Source organism: Tachypleus tridentatus, chromosome 10 (genome assembly GCF_004210375.1).
Source record: "Tachypleus tridentatus isolate NWPU-2018 chromosome 10, ASM421037v1, whole genome shotgun sequence".
NCBI lineage: Eukaryota > Metazoa > Arthropoda > Merostomata > Xiphosura > Limulidae > Tachypleus > Tachypleus tridentatus.
Genome location: NC_134834.1, coordinates 116,070,540 through 116,086,153, shown reverse-complemented (window position 1 = coordinate 116,086,153; position 15,614 = coordinate 116,070,540). Strand labels below are relative to the sequence as shown.

Here is a 15,614-nt window from a genome sequence, read left to right as displayed (position 1 = left end):
CTGAAATTAATTATTTTGTCCAGGAAAAGAAAACCCCACAACGAAGAGTGTGGTCGACCCTATATACTTCACTTTAGAAAGAAAAAAAAAAAAAAAGTATTTTTTTGGAAAACTTTAAACAATAATTGTGCTTATTCACAGTTTATATTAACTAGTTTAGAATCTTAAGGACATTGTGCTTGTATTTGGTTAAACGTCTATTGCATATTTTGGTCATTTTTCAACTTGTATGTATGTTTTTAAAGTATATTTTACAACAAAAAGGTTTTTGTTCACTTTTTTCTTTTTCAATAATGCATAAGTACAAGGCTTAAGTTATCCCAGAGCCCGGCATGGCCAATCGTGTTTAGGCGTTCGACTCGTAATCCGAGGGTCGGGGGTTCGAATCCTGGTCGCCCTTTCAGCTGTGGGTACATTATTATGTGACGGTCAATCCCACTATTCGTTGGTAAAAGAGTAGCCCAAGAGTTGGCGTTGGGTGGTGATGACTAGCTGCCTTCCCTCTAGTCTTACACTGCTAAATTAGGGACGGCTAGCGCAGATAGCCCTCGAGTAGCTTTGCGCGAAATTTAATAAAACAAACAAAACAAACTTATAGCAAGGCTACATCGGGCTATCTGCTGAGTCCACCGAGGGAGATCGAACCCCTGATTTTAGCGTTGTAAACCCGGGGGACAATGTGAAACAGAGTTGATTAATAAATATCACATCATAAATAAACAACAAAGAAACAAGTTATCCCAGGTTAAAAATCTGACACTGGTCTCGAAAGTAACAAAATTTATGGAAATTCCTAACAAATATATATTCATTTGTTTTGAATTTCGTGCATAACCACACTAAGGCTATCTACTGCTAATTTAGCAGTGAGAGACTAGAGGGGAGGCACCTAGTCATTGCCACTCACCGTCAAATCTTGGACTACTCTTTTGCCAACGAATAATGGGATTGACTGAAACATTATAACACCTTTATGGTTAAAAGGGCGAACATGTTTGATGGAACAGGTGTAATAATAACACGTTAAAAGAGAACAGCCCTAACCACCTGATCATGTCCCTTTTGTATTTGTGTGTTTACAACGCATTTTCCAATATAGTTAGTTATTTAACACTGGGCGTCAGCAAATACGTTATTTCTCTTTAAAATTAAATAAATAAATAAAATTGTTATTTTAATTCATGCAACGATGACAAAGTTCGAAGAAGAATAGGAGAAACGTATATACGTCTGTCTGTTTGTCCGTTATATAACGCCTCTCAGGTTAGTGATCTGATCTCAACCAAACTTTATGGGATGATAGTTTGAAACGAGGGACATTTAATGTGAGGTCATAATCCCGCTCCATACCCCATCATTGCTATTATTGAGCATTTATTATCATTGACAAAGTTAACGTTAACTACGTTCACACATGGCGCCATATCCTTTCATGCAAATAATATTAACTTTTCTTGAACACGACATACACAAAGTGTGGGGCGAAAGCACACGTATATGTTATATATCTTAGCGAGTGTGCGAGTATTTTCTATGGACGTATGCAGTGAAATATTGGCCTCAACTACTGCAATAATACAGAAACTTAGCTAAAACCATCATAAGGCTGATATGAAAAGCTGTTTCTGAAATATACTCACTTCCTACTTTGACCCGTGACCTTTCAACCTTGGGATGTAAGACACTCCTGCGGCCAATGACATGAAATATTCTGGAAGGATATTAAGAGCTGGGTGTTGAAAGCGGATAACGCAAAAGCATCCCCTACTTCCACTACTTTGTTCGTTACTTCTTGATACAAAGTCACCCTGACCATCGCACATGTATACCGTGTTTTAAATATATACTTGTTGAGTTCTTAAACCTTGTACAAAACGTTTGGTGATATAATAATGGAGACTTTAATAATATGTTATAAATAAATTGTGTGAAAGTTAAGATTTTTGTGTGACTTATAGCATTCGCTCCAACATTTTTTGAAGTCCGTAATCCGCATAAAGGACAGGTGCTTCAGTTTATATACATATATATTATACTTTATACAGTAGTATTTCTACACGGAGAAGTCAGGGCGTTTCTTAGTCTCAACCAGAATAAAGATTGAGCTTTCGAGTTCTCAGGCCATTCAAGGTAGGTTCGTGTTCGTAATAGGTACTGAAGCTCTTTGGTAGTATCCTTTTGAGGGAGGTTCTTCATCTTGACCAACACCAGAGAATTACGATTGTTTTCTAGCAACCGATGCTGGGCTATTTGTATTTCATACATACACCACTGGCTTTTTAAAAAACTCGGTGACAGAATGAAAACGGTTTTTCTACTCTTGTCAATACTCTCGATAATATTTTGTTCGATTGATAAACCTGCTAAAAAGTTTCGATCGTGAAGACACAGACGAAGACCGCCTTCTGGATTTTCCAACATGGGGACAAGCTTTTGAGCAACCCAAGCGAGATCGCTGTCACAGTAAGATATAAAAGCATCGTAAAGGTAACTATCGGAGAGTTTTTTCTCGCGAAACTTAGTGACTTTGATTCGGCAAAGGAACAGGAAGTATCGAATGTACCACCTGTACCAGTAGCAAACACTTACTAGCGTGATTAGGAAAGCAGTTACACATGTTAGCGGTGTCACAACATAAAGAACAACATTAAATGGTAAAATAACGCAAGCTTCTACGTTGTATTGCGCCTCGAGAACTTCCGTATTCCTTAGAGACTTTGGGTAGTGACATTTATAGCTTGAAAAATCACTTCGCTTACTTTGTTGATTTTGAAGCCACTGTTGTAGGTAGACTAGGTCACACGATAGGCAGTCCCATGGGTTGTTTTCTACACTAACATTCTCGATTTGTTCTAGGTCTTTTAACATAACTCTGTTTAGAACTGTTAGCGAAGAGCTTTCTAGGTGTAGGTCACTTAAGTGAGCTATAGCACTGAAAATGGGGGTTGTCCATGGCTCCAGTTTGTTTCCTCTGAGATCTAATGAAACGGTGGAAACGTTGGCAAAATTCGCATGATTTATAAATGTTATGTTGTTAAAGGAGAGGTTAAGGACCTGAAGGTTTTGAAGAGGACTAAGTTCTATAGTTGAATCCATGAGGCTAATGACGTTTCTTTGCAGGTTTAGGATTCGAAGTTTGGGCAATACAGCGAATATGCTGTTGTATATAGACACTATGTCATTTCTCGTCAAGTCCAGTATTTCTAATTCGGGTAGGTTTAAAAAAGCTAGCTCACTGATTTGAAATATAGAACAGTTTCTGAGGAACAGCTGAGTTAGTTTAGGGAAAACGTGAAAGGAATTGTCAGGAAGTATCATTACAGGAGTGTTACTCAAGTTCAGAACTCTCAAGTTTGATATATTTTCTTCTAACGTTTCAGCCTCTCCCGGGACTACGAATCGGTGTTCAGGTCGACTGTTACTCAAATCTAAAGTTTCAAGTTTAGAGTGCTTAAATATAGCTACTGGCACTTTGTTAAGTTTATTACCACTGAGATCTAAGATCTGCAAAGCAGGAAGAGGCTGAAATACATTCATATCTATAGATTCGAGCTGGTTATTTGCAAAACTCAGTTGTGTTAGATTTGGTAACATAGGAATGTCTCCATCTTTTAGACTGTGAAAATTGCTTCCTGGGAAAAAGATATTTCGAACATCTAACCCTCTCGCAAGCATTGCTGCTTCTCTTGGAAAGTTGCGGACAACTTTGGCTAACGTAAGTGAGATTGTATCAATCGTCGCCTGTGACAGCACCCAGTAGAGTTTCAAGAAAAGCAAAGCTTGAGGGACCTGGTTCGTTGTTTGTTGTTCGAGAACATCCCAACCACTCTCGGAAGTTAAAAGCGATTGAAACGCACTAATTCGCCATTTGCATGAAGTTACATTTTTCATTTCACTTTCCTTAGGGTCATCACACGTCGCAACACCAAATATATTCTGTTCATGAAATACGATATCAACGAAAATTTCTTTAACATAAAATAGCGCCTCCCTCACTTTTGGATGGTAAGCCAAAGTTGTCTTGTTACTTAGATCGATTTTAAAATTTGTTACCTGTTTTGTCACAATAAGTCTGTTGAGTGTGAGGCACGTATTTGTATCAGTAAAGTTACTCAGTGGTTTAGAGCCAAGTTCAACAGAAACTTTAACAACTTGTCCATCTGCAGGAATATACTTTATACCAGGTTTTGAAATACAAAAATACGAACACTCAGCAATTAGACGGTTCTTCCGGTCAGTTGTTTGATTACAGCCTCGAAGTTCCAACCAACGTTTTTTTTCAGCGACTTCACAGTCGTTTCTTATTCCCACAACTGTCTTCAAGCTCAGAAGAAGTAGTACTATCCATTCCTAAAATGGAAATGAAATATAATTAAACAAATGAGCTTAATTACAGTTACGACAGAAAGTGTTCGTACCCCTGCGTCGTGAGTAGTTTTTTCCTCATAACATAAAAGTATCATGATTAGGAAAATGAAAATAGAGTATATTATAAATATTATATTAACACACATCTACATAAATTTTTATATAAACTGAATGACAAATAAACTGTTTATAAACAAATAACCAAACATAGGAGGAGCAGAAAGTGTTCGTGCATCTACTTTAATGGTCAGTTGTGTAGCCTTTCAGGTGAATTACTTGGCCCAATCTCTCCTTATAGCCTTCCATGATTGTTTGACATTACTCGACTGGTATTTTCTTCCATTCTTCTCTACAGAAGGCCTCCAACTCTTGCAAGTTTTTCGGATGACGTTGATGAACCTTGGTCTTCAACTCATGCCAAATGTTTTCAAATGGGTTGAGATCGGGTGACTGAGATGGCCACTCCAGAACACTTATATGATTCCTCTTGCACATATTTTGATGTGTGCTTAGGGTCATTGTCGTACTGGAAGATCCAACGACGCCCAAGCCGCAGTTCCAGTTCCGAGCATCATTCTTGATATAAGTGCCTAATATATCAACGTACTCTTCTTTTTTCATGATTCCGTTGACGCGGTGAAGGCTGCCTACACCAGAAGAGCTGAAGGAACCCCATAGCATGATCAAGCCACCTCCGTGTTTAACTGTAGGGACGGTGTTCTTTGGAAGATTTCGTTCCCCCCTTCTTACGGAAAATATAGTGAACATCATTGTGGCTGAAAAGCTCCATTTTAGTCTCGTCTGATCAAAGAATATTCTTCCAATAGGTAAAGATTTATTTATCTATATGCTTTCTTGCATACCTCAGTCATGCTTCTGAATGAACAGGCTTTAAATATGGAGTCCTACGAGGACGGCATGCTTTGAATCCAGAAGAGCGTAACATGTTCGTAACTGTAGAGATGTTTACTTCAACCCTAGTTTCCCTTACCAGTTTCTCTATGTCATTACGTGTTAAACGAGGGTTCCTACTAACTTCTCTGAGAACTTTCCTCTTGGCTCTCACTGGAATTTTAGTGGGGCGTCCGGAACGAGGGAGGTTAGCAGTTGATCCTGTAAGCTTAAACTTGGCAATTATGCTTTGAACAGTAGATCTCGGCACATTAAGTTGTTTAGCAATACCGGAAAGAGACACACGAGACTTATATTTTACAATAATTCGGTTTCTTAAATCACTGGACAATTGTTTCCTGTTCGCCATGATGACCAAGCAGATAATGACGGAGACGGCGCTAAATTGCCAGAAGTACATTTTTTTTCTGACTAAATTCCAATAATTATGAACCCAGTGTATAGTTCTGAAATGGTATAATGTAGTTTATTCGCCAAACTAAACAAAATTTTCCGGGAATATCAGTTTTTTCACACGTTCTGAACTGTACGAACACTTTCTGCTCCTCCTATTTTTGGTTATTTATTTATAAACAGTTTATTTGTCGTTTAATTTACATAAAAACTTATGTAGATGTGTGTTAGTATAATATTTATAATATATCCTACTTCTATTAGCCTAATCGTGATACTTTTAAAGTTATGAACAAAAAACCACTCGGGACGAACGGGTACGAACACTTTCTGTCGTTACTGTACATTATTCTTGGAACGTAATTTAATTTGTGGTATGAATATGAAACGGGTGCGTGAGTACTTTCTTATAGCAAAGGGGTCGCGAGTTCGATTCCCCGTCGCACCAAACATGCTCGCCCTTTCAGCCGTGGGGGCTCTATAACGTGACGGTTAATCCCACTATTCGTTGGTAAAAGAGTATCCCAAGCATTGGCAGTGGGTGGTGACGACTAGCTGCCTTCCCTCTAGTCTTACACTGCTAAATTATGGACGCCTAGCGCAGATAGCCCTCGAGTAGCTTCGCGCGAAATTAAAAAAACAAACAAAACAAACTTATAGCAAAGCCTCATCGGGCTATCTGCTGAGTCCACAGAGAGAGATCGAACCCCTGATTTTAGCGTTGTAAACCCGGTGGACAATATGAAACAGAGTTGTATAATAAATCTCAAGAACTGCATACAAAACGTATGCCACCAAACCAGTCCAATTTAATACTTCGTGTTTTAGAATGCTGCTTTTCAGAAATTAAAATACTCCATTTTTTCTCTGGTTTATTTACTTGCGTTATTGGCCCGGCATGGCCAAGCGTGTTAAGGCGTGCGACTCGTAATCCGAGGGTCCTGGGTTCGCATCCCAGTCGCGCCAAACATGCTCGCCCTTTCAGCCGTGGGGGCGTTATAATGTGACGGTCAATCCCACTATTCGTTGGTAAAAGAGTAGCCCAAGAGTTGGCGGTGGGTGGTGATGACTTCCCTCTGGTCTTACACTGCAAAATGAGGGACGGCTAGCACAGATAGTCCTCGAGTAGCTTTGCGCGAAATTCCAAAACAAACAAATACTTGCGTTATAAGCAGAACAATATTTATGTGTTTCTGTTAGCTGCCAAGAAAAATAAAAAGTTCGGTTTTAAATCTGTTTTTAGAGCAAAGCAATACTGGGTTACCTCCTGTATCATCCAGAGGAATCGTACCTCGGAATTTAGCATTGCAATTTCATGGGCTTAAAACTTTGAGTTAAAAGTGATTTATTATATTATATTGTAAGTAACTACCAAAACTATTTACTACATTATAAACATTTCACTCTGTCCTATTCCACCTGGAGGTAGGAATATATAACTGCTTTTTTTTAAGAAAAAAGCTACACAATGGGTTATTTGTGCCGTGCTCATCATAAGTGTCAGTAGTTATTTCGTTTGTTGCATGGACCACCACCAGAGAGCGACATATATGTCGACTTCGGGCAATAGGGAGGACTGATGACACCATAGTTCCACAACATGGAACCAGAGGAGCATGACAAAGAAAATTGTCTAGAGAGTGCGTCGCCGACGAGACGTTTCGCCCAGTAACAGAGCTCGTTGGTTTAGCTTGAAATGTAACGCCTAAATTTAAATACCTAAATAAATGGTGTAATGTTATCTATTGACAGAAATAGTGTTTCGTTCAAGACGTCAACACACTTGTAAACGACACAATGACTCCTTGTATTTTCAGTACAGATAACTGTGAAAGTGTATGAAATAAGTTACTAAATATAATATTTTTCTCGTTCAAATGATGGGTAATATGTGTTATAAAAAGTTACATGTGTAACAATGTTATACTAGTTATTTTGTTAAAATAATAGTTTTAAGTTTTAGACCATCATTAAATCTAAAGACTGATAATGTAACCACATATTGAGATAACCCTAATGAGTAGCGAGTGTTAAATGTTTTTGTTGTAAAGTACTGTCGAAATACAAGAACTGCACTCTATCATTTATAAACCAAGTTCATTCATGCTACTGATTACCTAATGGGTTTAAATGTTACAATGAAATAATATTACTCATATGTCAACAAATATACCTAATGGGTTTAAATGTTACAGTGAAATAATATTACTCATATGTCAACAAATATACGCATTTAAAAGTGTCATGTCTTTAGTCTAGTTCATGTTTTAAAGTACATTCTGTAAAGGTAAATATAAAATGAATTCGATTGATAAATATAAAATAATAGATGGGAGAAACCTCTACTGTTCTGAATTTATCTACATTTCAGTAAAGTATTTCAGTATAGTGTGAACATACCCTGTATTTCAAATGTTTTGTTCAACTTTTGTGTCTGGCTTGTATGTGTAATTATTTAGCCAGCTCAGTTGTTCTGAAGTTGGCTCGACTGATCGGCCTTAGACTGAGTACGTCACAATGAGTTGTAGTGAAATATCTCTGTGGTATTATTGATCCACAGACAGAAACAAAAATAATGTCCATCTGCAAGTGGCTTCAGTAGTGACCTCTTAAGGAATACTACAGACGTTTTGATTAAAGAATGAATAAAGTCTATTTATATTAAATAGGCTATTCTTTAAAATCACAAAGATTTATGAATTTTAGTTGTATGATATGTTTGGTACTTGAATGAAATATTTCACATAAAATAATATTGCTATTTGAAATAGTTTCTATAATAGTGAAGTGAATGGGTAAACATTAAGTCGCTCATTTGTTATACTTAGTTGCAGCAAAATAGTTTAATACAGAGTTTGTTTAACCACTATTTATTATCTTCAATACAACTGTTAATATATTATGGGAGAGGAACTGAGTAGAGTAACAATTGCTTGAACAGTCACTAAGGCTTTTGCTTTTGTCTTTCATTGTTTATTTTTGCTATTTTTCTGGGCTTTAGGTGTTTTTTTTACGTATTGTACAATCTTATTTTTTGTATTACGTGTGTGAAGTATAGCTTGAAGCGAGCTTAATTTTGCATTATTGCACAATTGACTTAACCCTATCGCTTGCGTCCCCTCAAGAGATCATTTGCGCCCCACACATTGGAAAACTCTGGTCTAAGAATTTAATATTACTTGCTAACAATAGCATAGCCTAGCCTGATGGTTAGGACACTGGATTCGTAATCATCGAGGTTTCTGATTCCCTCGCCAAACATGTTCGCCCTTTCAACCGTGGAGGCGTTATAAAGTGACGGTCAATCTCACTTATCGTTGGTAGGAGAGTACATCAAGAACTGGCAGTGGATAGTGTTGACTAGCTGCTTCCTTCTAAGTTATCACTTAAATTCGGCAAGCACAGCTAACTCAAGTACCTCTGCACGAAATTCGATAAACAATCAAACAACTCTCTCTTCAGCCGACTGCGGGACTGCTTTATAAGTGAAACTTTACTTGTTTTTGTATTAAATATTGGGATTGTTTACAACCCTTTGCCCAATCTTTTTATTTTGTGTGAAGACTTAGCCAAAGGCAGGGAAAATGCAGGCAATGGTCGGTAATTTACTATAGGACCAATCCTCTTGTTGTCGCTGTTATAAGGGACATTAGGACAAACTGAGAATATTATAGGTGACTTCTGACCAACTATAGTTTTTGTACAGCACGAACAAATTAAGCCGAACTAAATTACAACGCGTAGTATTCCGTATAAATAAGTAAAAAATACAGAATTAAACTAGGGTTCACTCGTTAGAGAGTATACCTCCGCCACGGTTCTCATAAAACACTAAAGTGTGTCTGTGTATCTGTCGTTATTAACGAACACGGACCATTTTCGTCAGAACAATGATGAATAACATTCTTCATATACCTATCAAGTTTAATCAAAAACCGAACATTTCTCACTGAATAATTGAGCAAAAATTGGTCCCCATATAAACAGATATAGATTTTTTGGATCTTCGTGACCTTGCTGTGAGCTTTACCATCAAAAAGCCAATCACTTCTGAGCTGGATCACACTCCAAATATATAACAGCTTTTAAAAAAAAAAACCATTCAGCCGTTTTCGAGACATTTTGTTGATAAACACTTACATAATCACCGTCCACCTTCTTTGGCGGAGGTAATAAATGCACTACAACAGATTGAACAAAGTTATAGTTTATTAACTGTTTAAAAATATGAAACAATATCCAAAGGCATTGCTACTTTAACAAACTTTACTAACGCAATATATTCATTTTAATGCCTATATTTCTTGGCGCTCCGTAAAAATTCGTTTCGCTTTTTTTGGAAAATAGTTTTTAAAAGAATCTTGTTTATCAGATATATTTTGACGAATTCTAGAAATGTTTATAACACTAACGATTTCATGATTCTACAGTAAAATAAAACTTGTTTCGAGATTGAAAAAAATATCACGAAACAGGCTTCACAACCAGTGACCAAAGCATCCGAATAATAATAATACACCAGCTTCTAGTATCAACGTCTGGATTTTTATTTTTATCTCAATTGGTAGGGCATGCTGTACTCTTGTTATTAATTCTGTAATTAACCACATCCCACGTATAGAGTAATAATCCAAAGATCCCTCCTCTAATATTGCCACAGCTGAACAAATTCTGACAAACGAGACAATGCATGTTTGTGAAATCAACGGTATATCCTATTTCTGTACATTTCCAGGATATTTTAAGAATTATGTTTAGAACGGAAATTTGATGTTATAGTGATACATGAACTGAGAGGGAGGGGCCAAACAATGAGCTTGAATTTGTGTAGAGAGGGCGCAAATGGGAAGGAGCAATCCTCCCTCTGAAGCAAATATTACATGGGACTGAAACAACAACACATTTCCATTGTGAGATTCTAAATCTAAATGATATATATACACACGTATTTACGTATTGCAGAGTAGCCATAATGTTCACTACTTGCCCAATAATGATGTGTGTCATGTGTAATTCATACCTGACAAGATCTGTTTCGTTGAAAGTTACTCCCCTTGACGAGAATTAATTACATTTCATGTCGTAATATAAAATGTTGGAACCAACTGAAACGCAGAGAACAACTAAACAATACAAAAGATGCAATAGCTTGCAGTCAAAGACATGTCAGTTAATACTGTGTTTAAAGTTATGTTGCATACAAGTGTCGAAAGCTATGCAAAACGCCTGGAACCTCATCACGTGCTTAGTAGATGTGTGTACTATATGGTGTGTTACGCAATTAATCCATCTGGAACTATTACAGAAGTTTTTTTTCATATAAATTACAGATACTTTTATATTTACCTGTCAAACATCATTTTACAGAAATGTGAAAGTTAAGAATAACCATTTGGTACCACGAACAAATGATTTGTTATTTCAGGTTGAATTTTGTTGTAAACTTTGAGGCTTTTTACCCATACAAATAACCTGAGAAAACTAGTAATCTTGTTTCTTGTTGTTGTGCACTATTGCACCTAATAATGTGGTTGGTGTAATCCAGTCTTCTTGAAGGACGGAAAGGAAGCTGTGTTGCAATAGAGTAGTAAAAAAAAAGCATAAAAACTGCGTAACCACGCGAAATGTACGTCATTTTCTATACATTTTTGTGTCTGTTTAAAGCAGTGAGTTATTATGGCCCCCAGAGTGCACGGTTATCAAGATAAACATTGCAATTAGGCCTGACTATGTTGTGACAGCTGTCTTCCTTCGTGTGCCTTCCATGTTGGACTGAGTATATGTGAACGTTAGATGGTTGTTTATAGTAGAATGGGTTAGTTCTCATTATTTTTATCTATGATCAGTTTCTATTTTTATTGTGATATTGCTGAAGTTGGAGCCGCCATTTTAATGCTTTAAGGGAACGATTGGTGGCTTTTCCGTGAGATTTTTCTTTTGGCCCTCAGCTGAATTTGAACCAATGAAGAAAAGTGAATCCAAATTGTGCACAGTAAAACAAGGTTTATCTCAAAAACTCAAACAATTACAAATTAAAGACAAGTGTAAAGTTTGGCATCTTTACTGAGATTATGAGTTGTGTTAATAATAAGTTATGTTCTTTACCAGGTCAAATTAGTTATGTTATTATTATTATATATCCGCCTGAGAAAACAAAGCATTGTGTTGTTTTCAGGTAAACCGAATACTGTGTAAATATCAAATAGGAGCACTTTATAATGGATCATGCAGGGAATTTATGAGGTATTTTGAATTTGACTAACAACTGAGTTTTAAGTTAAGTAAGAAATGTTTATTTGTTTTGTGAAATATCTGCGCTACCCATTCCTAATTTAGCAATGATATACAAGAGGGAAAGCAAATATTTATCTCCACCCACCGCCAACTCTTGGGCGACTATTTTACCAACGAATAGTGGGATTAACTATCACATTATAACGTTTCCACAGTTGAAAAGGCGAGCATGTTTGGTGTGACCGGGATTCGGACCCGAGACCCTCAGGTTATGAGTCGAGTGCCATAACCATCTGACCATTCCAAGAGAAGTAAATAGATACGTGATGTAAAGTGCAAACAATATGCATTTGAATACAAAGCAGATAAAGTATGATACAATCTTCACACACGTATCAAAACACATCATATGATACAATCTTCACATACGTATCAAAACACATCATATGATACAATCTTCACACACATATAAAAACACATCATATGATACAATCTTCATATACATATCAAAACACATCATATGATACAATCTTCACACACATATAAAATATAACATCATATGATACAATCTTCACACACATATAAAATATAACATCATATGATACAATCTTCACACACATCAAAACACATCATATGATACAATCTTCACACATATAAAAACACATCATATGATACAATCTTCACACACATATAAAATATAACATCATATGATACAATCTTCACACACATATAAAATATAACATCATATGATACAATCTTCACACACATATAAAAACACATCATATGATACAATCTTCACACACATATAAAAACACATCATATGATACAATCTTCACACACATATAAAATATAACATCATATGATACAATCTTCACACATATATAAAATATAACATCAAAAGGAAATTAAATTGACAAACAAGAATAGCATAAAACACATGTTTAAAAAATTCCCACTGAGAAGAAGCAAAACAAAATTCATGTTAAGGAAGTTGCATGGGCATTTGATGTGGCCATTTTGATGTCAGTAAGCCTTGGTTTTTCACATCTGCTATCAGTCGAGTGATGAAGAGACCGGTCTTCAGACGGTCTTATCGAGGTTTCATTTTCAGCTTAGCTGACATTTCTTCGTAATCGTCTTAAACTGTGCCAATGAATCAAAACGTACCAAAAATGCTTTGGGAATACTCAACAATAAGGAATGGAAAATCAGTGGATAGTAAAAAACAAGATAGCCAAGAGCATCCAAAACTTACTGTTGTATGCAAAAGTCCAGTTTAAAAATGCAAGTTTTTTTAATTTCAATTGGTCAAATGTTCAACTGATTGAGTAGATTAGAGATCGTTGTAATATGTGGTTATGACTATAGACCATAATATAAGGTATTAGTTAAGTAACATGTCTACAAGTCTATTGGTTACCATGTTACCTGTATAACATGAACCTTAGAACTTACCCATTCCTGCTACTCTGTGGCTCTGCTTTACAGACTACATGTGGCACTACTTCTCAACTGTTTTCTCTTCAAGACAACAGGAGCATACTCCACAGTTTCTGTTTTCTCTGTAAGACAACAGTAGTATACTCCACAGTTTCTGTTTTCTCTGTAAGACAACAGTAGTATACTCCACAGTTTCTGTTTTCTCTTTAAGACAACAGTAGTATACTCCACAGTTTCTGTTTTCTCTGTAAGACAACAGTAGTATACTCCACAGTTTCTGTTTTCTCTTTAAGACAACAGTAGTATACTCCACAGTTTCTGTTTTCTCTTTAAGACAACAGTAGTATACTCCACAGTTTCTGTTTTCTCTTTAAGACAACAGTAGTATACTCCACAGTTTCTGTTTTCTCTGTAAGACAACAGTAGTATACTCCACAGTTTCTGTTTTCTCTTTAAGACAACAGTAGTATACTCCACAGTTTCTGTTTTCCCTTTAAGACAACAGTAGTATACTCCACAGTTTCTGTTTTCTCTGTAAGACAACAGTAGTATACTCCACAGTTTCTGTTTTCTCTTTAAGACAACAGTAGTATACTCCACAGTTTCTGTTTTCTCTCTAAGACAACAGTAGTATACTCCACAGTTTCTGTTTTCTCTCTAAGACAACAGTAGTATACTCCACAGTTTCTGTTTTCTCTCTAAGACAACAGTAGTATACTCCACAGTTTCTGTTTTCTCTTTAAGACAACAGTAGTATACTCCTCAGTTTCTGTTTTCTCTTTAAGACAACAGTAGTATACTCCACAGTTTCTGTTTTCTCTGTAAGACAACAGTAGTATACTCCACAGTTTCTGTTTTCTCTGTAAGACAACAGTAGTATACTCCACAGTTTCTGTTTTCTCTTTAAGACAACAGTAGTATACCCACAGTTTCTGTTTTCTCTGTAAGACAACAGTAGTATAATTCACAGTTTCTGTTTTCTCTTTAAGACAACAGTAGTATACTCCACAGTTTCTGTTTTCTCTTTAAGACAACAGTAGTATACTCCACAGTTTCTGTTTTCTCTTTAAGACAACAGTAGTATACTCCACAGTTTCTGTTTTCTCTGTAAGACAACAGTAGTATACTCCACAGTTTCTGTTTTCTCTTTAAGACAACAGTAGTATACTCCACAGTTTCTGTTTTCTCTTTAAGACAACAGTAGTATACTCCACAGTTTCTGTTTTCTCTCTAAGACAACAGTAGTATACTCCACAGTTTCTGTTTTCTCTCTAAGACAACAGTAGTATACTCCACAGTTTCTGTTTTCTCTCTAAGACAACAGTAGTATCCTCCACAGTTTCTGTTTTCTCTCTAAGACAACAGTAGTATACTCCACAGTTTCTGTTTTCTCTCTAAGACAACAGTAGTATACTCCACAGTTTCTGTTTTCTCTCTAAGACAACAGTAGTATACTCCACAGTTTCTGTTTTCTCTCTAAGACAACAGTAGTATACTCCACAGTTTCTGTTTTCTCTGTAAGACAACAGTAGTATACTCCACAGTTTCTGTTTTCTCTTTAAGACAACAGTAGTATACTCCACAGTTTCTGTTTTCTCTGTAAGACAACAGTAGTATACTCCACAGTTTCTGTTTTCTCTTTAAGACAACAGTAGTATACTCCACAGTTTCTGTTTTCTCTTTAAGACAACAGTAGTATACTCCACAGTTTCTGTTTTCTCTGTAAGACAACAGTAGTATACTCCACAGTTTCTGTTTTCTCTTTAAGACAACAGTAGTATACTCCACAGTTTCTGTTTTCTCTCTAAGACAACAGTAGTATACTCCACAGTTTCTGTTTTCTCTCTAAGACAACAGTAGTATACTCCACAGTTTCTGTTTTCTCTCTAAGACAACAGTAGTATCCTCCACAGTTTCTGTTTTCTCTCTAAGACAACAGTAGTATACTCCACAGTTTCTGTTTTCTCTCTAAGACAACAGTAGTATACTCCACAGTTTCTGTTTTCTCTCTAAGACAACAGTAGTATACTCCACAGTTTCTGTTTTCTCTCTAAGACAACAGTAGTATACTCCATAGTTTCTGTTTTCTCTTTAAGACAACAGTAGTATACTCCACAGTTTCTGTTTTCTCTTTAAGACAACAGTAGTATACTCCACAGTTTCTGTTTTCTCTGTAAGACAACAGTAGTATACTCCACAGTTTCTGTTTTCTCTTTAAGACAACAGTAGTATACTCCACAGTTTCTGTTTTCTCTTTAAGACAACAG

General features: G+C 36.3%; 1 protein-coding gene and 1 long non-coding RNA gene across 16 annotated transcripts in view; one reads left to right on the top strand and one right to left on the bottom strand.

The window, feature by feature from the left end:
* LOC143230132 (toll-like receptor 10) overlaps positions 1 to 15,614 on the bottom strand; it is a 49,120-nt gene that overhangs the window by 10,923 nt on the left and 22,583 nt on the right. For 6 of the 15 annotated variants that reach the window (XM_076463196.1, XM_076463191.1, XM_076463198.1 and 3 more), the window contains exon 3: positions 1,641 to 4,350. The exons of the other annotated variants lie outside the window; for them this stretch is intronic. In XM_076463196.1, the coding sequence (XP_076319311.1) occupies positions 2,038 to 4,350 (2,313 nt within the window). In that variant the 3' untranslated portion in view covers positions 1,641 to 2,037. The remainder of the gene's footprint in view (positions 1 to 1,640; positions 4,351 to 15,614) is intronic. 15 annotated transcript variants of the gene reach the window in all.
* LOC143230138 (uncharacterized) overlaps positions 11,185 to 15,614 on the top strand; it is a 45,868-nt gene continuing 41,438 nt past the window's right edge. The window contains exons 1-2 of the long non-coding RNA XR_013016262.1: positions 11,185 to 11,488; positions 11,849 to 11,916. This is a non-coding gene — a long non-coding RNA (uncharacterized LOC143230138). The remainder of the gene's footprint in view (positions 11,489 to 11,848; positions 11,917 to 15,614) is intronic.